The 11,663-nt window shown below is 38.5% G+C and overlaps 1 protein-coding gene and 1 non-coding gene across 2 annotated transcripts in view; both read left to right on the top strand.

Annotated features, from left to right (window-relative positions):
• The first annotated feature begins 636 nt into the window (after positions 1-636).
• TRNAW-CCA lies at positions 637-708 on the top strand. The gene has a single exon. It is a non-coding gene; the product is annotated as a tRNA-Trp (tRNA).
• A 390-nt stretch (positions 709-1,098) lies between these two features.
• Positions 1,099-11,663, top strand: part of LOC122087361 (polyadenylate-binding protein 2-like) — a 16,495-nt gene continuing 5,930 nt past the window's right edge. Inside the window, exons 1-3 of the mRNA XM_042656458.1 lie at positions 1,099-1,429; positions 1,598-1,700; positions 8,595-8,665. Coding sequence (XP_042512392.1) covers positions 1,277-1,429; positions 1,598-1,700; positions 8,595-8,665 — 327 coding nt within the window. The 5' untranslated portion in view covers positions 1,099-1,276. The remainder of the gene's footprint in view (positions 1,430-1,597; positions 1,701-8,594; positions 8,666-11,663) is intronic.

The following is an 11,663-nucleotide window of genomic DNA, read 5'->3' as shown; positions in this document are numbered from 1 at the left end:
AATGACACATGTCAATCATGATTGCCCTTCCCTAATATTTGTTTTCATTTTGTTAATTGAGGAGCCTCATCTCAATCATGCATTGGACCCCGGGCCTTTTAAGGGAATCAGCCAGAGTGACCCACATTGCCGATCCACTTAACCTTGAGCTGGAATAGTGGGAATCAACATCAATCACTGTCAATTTTGATCCAAATCATCCAATCCAATCTTAATTCTGTAAACCTTGTTTCGGAACGGCCTTCAATCCTTGACTACCAAGGAGAAGGAAGGTAATGATTTTGATTTAGGTAGAAGTATTTCAAAATGCTTGTTTAGCTAGGACAATTAATATAGACATTTGTAATTTAGCCACATGGAGGGTTTATATGGCTAGTTCAAGTTAGTTTTATAGATCATTCTATCAATTGGTCACATGTCAAATTTGAAGGTATAACTCAACCATTCGGCCACTGACCACTTTGTACAAGATTTTCTCCATTTATAGTGTATGCTTCTTTTTATTTCTATTGCGGTTTTCATTTTTACTATGTTTTTGCCCTCGTATAAGAATCCATTTAAATTGAACTTATACATACCACTTTTGCTCTTACGTTTATAATTATTAATTTATATTATCACTTAGTAAACCATGAGGGATCCGTGGCGCAATGGTAGCGCGTCTGACTCCAGATCAGAAGGTTGCGTGTTCGATTCACGTCGGGTTCAAACCCCAGAACATCCCTGAATATTTTTTCCGATCCTTTTTGTTTCCATGAAAACGATCCTAACCGTTGGATTAGAATCTAAAAACTTGTGTACTCAGTCCATCTCCTGTTAAGGACGTGAGATCGGTATCTAAAATTGTAATCTCTTATGACAACGCTGTGTCTTTCTCAATTGATTCGTGGCTCGATCCCAACCGATGGACCAAGCCAAAAAGCTAATCGAACGGCTTTAAGAAGGCCAATATTGTAGTACGTGGCAATAAAAACACGTGTGTCCAATGGGAACTAGGGTACTTTGGTGTTGAATTTGTTGGACGGAAATATCCCTCAACAGCACATCAAATCCAAAAGGATCCCATCGAGGGATACTTAAGTGGCCTTCGTATTAGATAATCATGGCCTACACTCGGGCCTCCATTGCCTGAAACTCTGAAAACGAAACCGTGGACGGATTATAAAGTAGAACACACAGTAGAAAAAAATCTCTATAGAGAGAAGCAGAAGAAAGAGATTGAGGTGAGAGGGGAAGAAGGGGGAGAGTGGAAGAAGAAGGCACAGAGAGGAGAGAGATGGAGCAACAATATCAAGGAGAAGAGCAGGAACAGAACGACCATGAACAGGAGCATGAGGTCTACGGTGGAGAAATACCTGACGAAGGAGAGATGGAAGCTGATGTCGACATGTCCGGTGCCGACAACGAAGAAGATCCTAATGCCAAGGAGGTCTCTCTCTTTTTCTCTCTCTGATATCGCAATTTGCAACTCTGATTTATGTTTTCTGTTCTAGTTTCTTTCTCCCATGTTTGCCCTAGTTTCTCACTTTCTGGTTTCTCTAATGACGGATAGAACAAGATAAGGCTTGATAAATAATTTTCTTATATGTATGTACAGGACCTTGAGGAAATGAAGAAGAGGCTTAAGGAGATCGAAGAAGAAGCAGGTGCTCTTCGTGAGATGCAGGCGAAAGTTGAGAAGGAGATGGGGGCCGTTCAAGGTACCTCTCTCTCTTTATCTTTAGGTTTTTCTTTTTTCGTATTAAAATGGCCGGAGACATAAGTTCTTAGATCTCCTGCTGTAAATAGTAAATAAATTCTACTAATAATAATTAAATTGATTGCTTTTTGTAAAGGTATTTTTGTCATCTACTGTTTGCTCCTGCTTACTGCTTATTTATTTGAATGCTTTTGCTTGACTTATTAACTAACCAATCTTTTGCTTTAGTTAGTTTGGCTTGGATGTGACATAATAGAGCTGATAATTTTGTAACTTCAAAGTATGTTTCTGATTCTTGAGCGAGTTTATTCATGTATGATGCTCCCTTTGACGGAACTTTAGATGCTAACCAAATTGGGCATGATGCTAATAAGCCTATATTACTTATAAATTATAATTAGTTGTTATTTTACAGCCTAGCACTTGGAGTTGAAAACTTTTGGAATATTAGCATCATGAACACCACATTGTGCTTATAACTCTTACTAAGGTTACTTGCCTGGTTTAGTGAATACGGCTTCAAACTGCAACCAAAATAAAACCTCTCCCATCTCATATGAAATTCTTGTTAGGGGGAAAAAAATATGGTGAGGGCTATGTTTGGGTTATTGAAAGTTAAGTTTGAATAATTTTGCACCGATATAAATGCATATATTATTATTATTATTATTATGTATGACTTGTTTGCATTAACATTGCTAAAATTTAGATATATAATAATGAGTAAATCTGTTTTCAACTGAGCTGGTTACAAGTAACAACAGATTTTGTAACCTATTTTTCTAATCCTTGCCTCCTCCTTTTGAGCCATTTGGAATTGGGGACTGGGTGGGTACTTTTACTTTTGGCTTTACTCAGTTGATTCATGCGGCTTAGCTTGGATAAATGGCTCAACTTGATCCAAAGCCACAAAACATGGGTGGCTTAACTTAATCCAAAACCTCGTCGTCTTTGTTTAGCTTTTTAACATTCCAACAGGATAACATTAACTGTCAATGTCTCCTTTTAATCCGATCTAACCAGACAAAGTTCTGGTGAATTGCGGAGCAGAAATCTACAAGGCATGGTCTTGGTGCCATAGCATTAGTACAAAGACAACGAAGAAGAAAGAGGGCGCTAGAACAAAACTTGTCCAGCACAAATCCACCCTAGGCCCATAGTTAATACTCCCACCATGGACTGGGATCACCGTTCCATCTTCTTTCATCAAGCTTCTAATAGTGTTTTTGATTCCTCTCATCTTTGCAGACAAATGTAAGAATTTAGACACCTGCCACCAAGCACTTCTCAGCCCACATCTTCTCATAATTTTCCATAGCTTTTAAATATCTTGTCTTTGCATCTGCGTCCTGAGCAAATAAAGCATCATCAAGCCCATTGGCTTCAATTCTTTGTTGAACATCCACCATCTCCTTCTTAGCCTCCTCAAGCTCCACATTAAAATTAGGATATGCATTCCTTGCCCAATGCTTCAAAACGCCTTTGAGTCTTTTAAGCTTTTGGGCTAAAACATATATATGATTGCTTGCAATCCAATTGTCCAATGTGATGCATTGTTTCATTTCCTCAAGGGTAATTTACAACGCCACCTCCTGGAGAATGCCAGTATTATAGGAACAACCCCTCTCTTTCACCAAATTAGACTCAGACCCCCTACCGTGAGTCACTATTAAATGAAAAGTTAAAATGACCATTATACCCTATTCACTAAAACTCATGTTTTAACCCAAGTCCTCTTCACCTCTCTCTCTCTCTTAACAGCCCCCACCTGCAATTCGACCAACCATGGTCGTAGGGATGACATGAAATTTGGCAATGAGCTCTTTCAGACAATCGATGGCATAGTTTTTTTAAGGTGGTAAGGCGACGGAGGCGTTTGAGGGTCTTTTGGAGTGCCTTAGCGATAAGGCGGGCATAAAGCGTCGCCTTATCGACTAAAGCGTTCCTATGTAATTTTTTTATAAAACCAATCTATTTGACTCAAATCCTAGTTGAATCCTATTACTCATATGTTAAATAAATATTAAAGGTTTATATTCATACCAATGTAAGATATTCATCAAGAAAACAAATCAATAAAGTGAATAAATTAAGTTCATCTTCATCAATCATCAATCATCAATTATCAATCATCAATATTCAACAATCAATCAACAATCATCAATCATATTAACATATAATATAAATACATAATTATGAAACAAAATTATAAATATAAAGAAAAAAAGATATAAAAAAATAAGTATTTATTATACTTACCTCTATGATGCCAAAATGAGTGCCTAAGCCTAAGGTCATCTACTATATTTCTACTCCTGTCAAAGAAGAATGAAGATCATCGTTGCCGGATCAAGCTCACCGCTGCCGGAGCAAAATGGTCGCCTGGATCAGTGGTTCTTCCTTATTCCTTGATTCCTTCTCAAAGCCCTTTCTTAAAACCCTTGAGAAAATCCAAACCCTGTTTGTGAATTGTGTTTTTGTTTTGTTTGCTTTGGTTATTTTTGGTGGAGTAAAGCTGATCCTATACATCTCAAGTGTTAACAAAACCATACACCTATCAATAAAAAATATATATTTGGTATCTTCATTAAGTAATTTTAAAATATGTTTAGAAAAAAAAAAAAAAACCCATAAGGTGCCGCTTCACATAAGGAGGAGCACTGCCTTATCATCTCTAGACCGCATCAGCGCCAAGGCGTTACTAAGGCGTCGCCTTACCAGCGCCTTAAAAACTATGATCGGTGGTGTTTTCCAATATCATCCCAACGCCGCCGGCGCTCTTGACGATATTCCCTCTCTACTCTTGCGATACTGCCACAATCGTAGACAACAATCTTCCCAACTACTTTGAAGGAATTGAGTCCCTTGGGGTAGCAATACCTGCTACCGAGGTTGGCACCATAGAAAAAGATAAATGCAATTCGTTGAGTGGATCCCCCGAGTAAAGAGAGACTTTGCCGAAAACACTTCCATCTCCGAGAGCTTGGTAACTGTCATTTCTTTTTCTGTTGTCTTGTGCCTCTCTGCTTTGAGCTGGGTTTGAAAAATATGAATCAGCAATGACCGATCCAGCCAATTCACGTCGATTCTCGTCGATTTTTGATAGTTTCCAGTCAATTACAACTGATTTGAATCGGTTGAACTGACCTGTTCCCTTATTGATTCCGTATATTGAAACCCTAGTTTTGAGGAAGTTCTTGTCTGAAATTGCTATTTGCTGCTGTTCATTGTTTTCTTTTTTCTTAACAAAGAAAATAACAGTTTAACGCTCAAGGCAAGCTGAGAGGGAGAGGGAGAGGGAGAGGGAGAGGGAGAGAAATTCTAATTTTACTGTATAGAGTTGCCATTATAAAGCAACCATGGCCATCATCAATGGAAAATTTTCATCCAGACCAGCATCTCTGTACACATAGACAACCAAACCAAAAGAAAAGAAAAAAAAAAAAAAAGAAGGAAGGAATACAAGCTATGAAGCTCTCAATTCATCTTTGAAATCATCCGGTACCTCCTCTACAATCGTCGCTAATTTAGGAGAATTAGATAATTTCTGAGGAGAGATAAATTGGGCTGGTGCAATAGCCATCTATGACTGCCAAGCTTTTCTCTCTCTTGCCATTATAAGGATTTTTCTAATACTTTGATATGATTCTCTCTTCTTCCAAAGGCCTTTCTGAGAATGGTTTCTCGTTGGAAGGCGTCGAACATGGGTTGCCTGAGAGTATGTGAGCTGGATGGAGAAGCCGGTGGTGACATGGCTATTGGTGTAGATGATTTGGGGTGGGAATTATTACATGGACATTTTAGGGACTTCACATTTAGTAAGGGCATTTTGGTATTTAAAATAAAATATAGTAGCTGACATCAGCATATAAGGTATATTCCTTAACAATGATTGACGGTAGGGGGTCTGAGTCTAATTTGGTGAAAGAGAGGGAATGTTCATATAATACTGGCATTCTCCAGGGGGTGGTGTTGTAAATTACCCTTTCCTCAAAAGAAGCAAAGAGTTCCTCTCCTAGTCTCAGCTACCTCGATGACACGCAAGATTCACCGTGAACTAGGGTTCCCTTGTGGACACAAGGTCATCCACTTGATTGAACACCATCCCTTGATCTTTTGGACTTACTGTGATACAGATGGAGAAATATTGTTTGGTGTGACTGAGTCCTTTATGTATCAAATGAAGGAAGATAGAATTGCTAAAGTCCGTAAGTTGCTCAATGCTCATGATGTTGGTGAAGAAACAAATTCCGTTGAGTAAGATCTACCATTTTTTGAAAATTTTAGCATAGTTGTTGTCGTCTAGGTGCTTTGGCCACCTTAGATGCCTTGTTGGTCTTGCCTTGCGTTAGGCTCCATCCAGTGCTTCGGGTCGCCTAGATGCCATAACTACTATGGATTTTAGTGACCGTGTTTCCAAGCTTCCGGATTATTTCATAATTGTAGTTGAGAATGATGGGAAGATGATACTAGAACTAGTGAATTGGGATCCTGTGTTTTCTGAGCCAAAGGTGCATAACATGCCATCATTGATGGGGACTCTATCTATTGATGTTAGACATGTTACAGCCTCATCTCAGAATAGAGAAGGCATCCATAGATTGCATACTTGAAATCTTTAATTACTAGGATTGAGATGATTTCAGTTATGAATGTTGGGAGATATAGAGTCCTGAAGATGAGTTGGTAGTTCCAAGAAAGAGGTAGGGGAATGCTTATTGAGTGTGGTGAAGGCAATGATGACCTAGTGGATGTATTGGGCAGAAATACCATACACATAGAGTTTAGGTTGCGGACTAACCGTGCAAGGAAACTGGAAACATATGTTTGGTTTTTGTAGAGGGTCAGAATCATATTGTACTCATACGAACAAGGGTTGCAAAAGCCTACTTTGGAATCGCTGTGGGCACAAAAGAGTATTAAATTAGTCAATAAGAGTTCAGTGGAAAAATTGCAATTAAGTGGAAGCCTTGGGCACCCTTTGGGCAACATAACAAAATGAGGGACAAAATAGGTATTGAGAATTGAAAGAAAAGGGTGAAATTGGAACTAAAAGAAAAGTAGGTAATGAATGAATAACACGATGTTTAAAGGGGTAATATTGGAAACAAGAAAGAAAAGGTAAATGAACGAAAGAGGAGTTCCTCTTCTTTCTTCTGTGAAACCAGAACCAGCACGGTGGAGATGTGCCTCTTCAGTTTGAGCCAGCACCCATGATTAACATTCGATCTTCACAAAATCTCAGATTTAAGTTCGTAACCCACACCCCTCTAAACCCAAGTAATACTTGACCAAACCAGCTATTGAATAACTAAAGAAATTTCACTGAAATGGAGTCTGGTGGTAAAACAGGGTCAGCCATGTTTGCAGGTCTCAATCCAATAACAAAGGAAGGTTACAAGGATGAAATTCTAGGGTTTGAGTCAACCAAGGGTGATGATTTTTGCCCAGAACAGAGGGGAGAAAGAAGAATATGTGAAGGATAACAACTCGATTCTGTCAGGATGCACTACCGCTCATAATAACAGAAACCAGCAAAGAGTGATAGAAAGAAATAAAGAAGAAACAGGAAGGAAGAGAAGAAAGGAGAGGAGAAGAGAGAGATAGGAAGAGGATCATGCAGGGAAGGGGAGGAGAAGAACCACAGCCACTGGTTGTCAGGCCACACAAGCAATGTCACTAACAACTTCAATATTTCATTCTTCAAATCTAACTCCCGATAAATAATAGATTACATACTTATATAAAACAAGAAATCAAACTGGAAGAGAAACCTATTCTAGTTTGGAAACTCAAAACAATTATGAAACTAAATTCTACGTAGTCATCTCCTACCTACCCAAATAAAATAAGAGATTAAGTGTTAATCCCAAAATAAAATCCTAAAAGATCCTACTAGATCAAAGTCCCAGATTTGGACGTGGTTCTCATTCGGGTTCAACCAGGAATCAGCATCATGTACTGTTGGAATTTGGAAAGTTATTTTAATGAGACGAGGATCGAGTGAAGAAGACATTTTAGTTCCCTTTGATTCATGGGAAATCTATGGATGAGGTAGCTGAATTTGCCGAACATGTTTCCACTGGTTTCCCCCTACTCAGAGAGTTCAGAATTGAAGCTTTGGTCTCTGGAAGTGGATAAGTATCGGTTGGCGTTTTGCACGAGATCTTGAGCTTGACGTGGGAGAAGTTGGGGAAGTGGTGCTGCTGCACTGGTGGTGGTGTTGGATTGGGTTAGGCATAATGGGGAAATTTGGGATTCATCACATATCAGCTCAAGCTTGACTGATAGTAATTCTTTGAGGTGGAGAAACCAACATAATGTGAATTTACCACATCTACCCCTCGATCCAAGTGAATACAAATTATGCTGATGGGTAACTGAAATTAGGTTACAATTCTCTTTGTATCCTGCTTGGTTACAGCCAGACGAACCCTAGAATCAGTAAAAGTTAAGTAGAGATATGGAATGATATGGCAAAAGTGGGTAAATAATATGGTTAAGAGTGGGTAAATAATATGGTTAAGGCATAAATACTTGAATATTCCCATACCTTTGAAAGACATGTGATATCAGGTACATTATTTATCTCTGTAAAAAAATGCAATTATTATGCATGATATGCGATTTTGCTGGCATGGATCCTTGTAGCTGATCCATTAAGTTGGGATAAGGTCGAGTTTGTTGTATATGCAATTTTTCTGTGCCATTCACAGAAAATATGCAACTTCTATTGCCATGCCTCATCCCAGTCAAACACACCCGATGAACTGCATACTTAGTTTATAAACCGTCTTGTTTCATTTGGCTGTATTATAGTCACTGGTTTTGATGCTTTCTATAATATAATGGCTATGTTTTTAATATCATGTTTTGATGTTTGTCATGCATTAAGATCCCTCTAGTGCTGCTGCAACACAGGCTGAAAAAGAGGAAGTGGATTCACGCTCAATATATGTCGGTAATGTGAGGTTCTATAATCCTTATCCTCTATTCTTATCTGTTTTGAGGCTTATATTACATGGACTTGTGTTTATGGTGCTAGTAGGTTTCTCTCTCCTTTTTTTTTCTGTCCATCTCTTTATCCTGTGTTTTTCCCTTCCCCTCCCCCCCTCCTGCTACTTCATGTAGCTTCTCACATAACATAATCCCCCAAAAAACAATGCCTTCGCTAAACATAATATCCATGCTATTTCTTTAAAAGGAAAATTGCATCAGTAATTCAGTATTGTTCTTAGCTTAAAGTGACTGGTTATTAAGCCTTATAGATTTATCCAGATATTTGTGTTTAATTTCATATCTGTTGACCTGAACTGCCGCAGTGTTTCTGGCTTTGAAGTCTTTGGTGACAAAGGGTTTACAGCCAGATAAAGTGCTGGCATGATTATCTGGACAATCCTTTTGATAATGATTAGCTATTTTTTTGGGTTTAAATCTAGGAATAAAAACCTTGGTGTTGTTCAACTTTCTAAATAGATAATCTTTTAATTTTTGACTCATTTTTCCACATGGTAGGTGTCAAGCTGTCTTGCCACATGGTGAAGAGTGAAGAGGGCATTGTATGAAACATTTAGGTGGATTGGGTTGCCACTGTGTTTTAATCGTATGGTAGCCGGTTACCTAGCATGTTATCTCAGTTCAGACCTAGCTTCTCGAAATTAGAACTATGAGTTTTAACGGTTAATTGTTGTAAATCCAAGCCAAGGTTTAAATCCACTCATCAGATTGGTGTTCTTCCACCAGAGATGGAGTGGGCAGCCATTCATGTCCATATATCTGAGCACCAGAGTTTTATCTGATAGAGTTTGAGAAACATAGGGCAGTGGGTATGTTGTTGGACTAGTACTTGCGTCTCATGCGTCAACCATGGGAAGGAGGTTTTACTGGTATTTTTTGTTCTCAGTATGCAGGTCTCCTCTCTCTCTCTCTCTTCCATTCTTTGTCTGTGTGCTTGTGTGCACTCATGGGGGATGTTAGACTTGCATTTCTCATCTATTTGATGTGATGTAAATGAATATTGCAGAACTACTACATTTTTCTTTTGTGCTACTAAAGCGTTTGGTATTCTTTGTATCTTCTTTTCCCTTGATACAAGAGAATAGGATTCATGGCTCCTTAATCTGACTTTATGCAAACTCTTCATTTTGGTTACCTGAAGCATAGTTGTCTTGGCACCTAAGCGACCCAAGGCATTGGAGGGCCACCTAAGCGCTTAGGCGACAAGGGGCCCTAGTAAAATTTTTTAATCATTTTATGTAGCTATCCGTTATTCCATAACATCTAGTATAGCAATGATATAAAGATGATGTACTTGATATAATTTTTTTTTTTTGGCTAAAAGATCATTTATATTAAGAGAAGAAAAAAAGGTTAAGAATAGACAAAGACTGTAAAGAGAGATGCATCTTCATAGAAGCCAAGACAGCCCCACCCACCTTCGGCATTGCCATCAGCAGGAGGGACCTACTTGCAAACAAACAAACACTATTATGCAGAAATCCGAAACCTCGGCCTTCCTTGCGCATCTAGCTGCAACTCTCTTTGAATCGATGAAGGGAAAACTATCATCAACGATGAATCTTCAAGTTTCTCTGCTGATTTGGCTATGTAGTCCGCAATCGGATTAGCCTCTCTATAGCATTGAGATCCTTCCACTGAATAAAAGCTAGGAAAGACTGGAGAGAGCCACTTTTGCTGCAGAAACCAAGGCACCAACCCCATGGAAAACAAAACTGCCACTGCCGTGGAGTGACTCTCCACCCATAAGTTATGAACTCCATGATCCTCTGCAATCTCTAACCCGTCATTTAGCTCCAAAAATTCAGCTTCAAAGTTTTCCTTGATTTCCAGAAATTTCCGGAATGAGAAAATAATCCTCACCCTGGTTGTCTCGTAGAATACTTGCTCCAGCTTTTCATGGATGTACCAAGGAACACCCATCAACATTAAACTTAACTCCATTGTACTCCGGAGGACACCAGAAAACCTCCACAATGACCTGGGACCTCCGAGGATGGGCTACCAATCCTAATCATGTAGCACACATTAAATCATCAACTGAAAGAATCTGACCTTTGAAATTTGGAGGCAAGGATTTAATTTCCCTCAACCAAATTCCCGATTAGATCTGGATTTCTCAACCTGCTATTATAGATATAAACAGCAAAAAGTCCCGAAGACAAAAAATTTTCTATTTAACAAAAACAATATAAAAGGTTACAGCAAATATGATTTATGAATAATTTAACAGCCCATCAAGGCTAATAACTACATGAATAATTAACAGCACACCACAATTTACGGCAATAGCAAACTCAATCAATATATAGTATATACAACAACAAACTCAGCCTTATCCCAGCTTAATGGGGTTGGTTACATGGATCCATGCAAAAACGAAGTAGGTAACACCAAGGTCCAAACAAAAAAAGGGGGGAATGAAGGGATGAGGAGATGAGGGATGGGAAATGAGATGAGAAAAAAAAAAAAAAAAAGTTTTTGCTTAATTAATATATCCTAACAGCTATCTAATAGTTTCTTTCTCTCAAGTTAACTTCAAGAATGAAAAGTAATCAAGCTCATTCCCATTTCCAGCACTCTCAACATGAAGATATATTATGAAACAAGTAAAGCCAGTGAGAAATGAAAATGCACAATTGCAAATTGCCAAAAAGAAAAACAAAAAGTAAATTAAATATGTAGCATAGATGACGGTACACTTGAACAGAGTTTGCAGTATGCAGTAAAAAAGAAGGCGGCGCTAGGCAGTGCAGCAGTAAAAAAAAAAGAGATGAGTTCAACAGCAGTAGGGAAAAGAGGAAAAAAATTAAGAAGAGTTAAAAAAAGGAGGAAATGGTGAAGAAGAGAAAGAAGGACAAGAAGAGGAAGAGGAAGAGGAAGAGGAAGAGGAAGAAGGAGAGAAATGGGGAAAATGGAGTCTTAACTGCAGTAGGGACTAGGAAAA

The sequence above is a fragment of the Macadamia integrifolia genome, chromosome 8 (assembly GCF_013358625.1).
Source record: "Macadamia integrifolia cultivar HAES 741 chromosome 8, SCU_Mint_v3, whole genome shotgun sequence".
Lineage (NCBI taxonomy): Eukaryota > Viridiplantae > Streptophyta > Magnoliopsida > Proteales > Proteaceae > Macadamia > Macadamia integrifolia.
The sequence above is the reverse complement of the archived record's forward strand: the minus strand, read 5'-3'. Positions and strand labels throughout refer to the sequence as shown.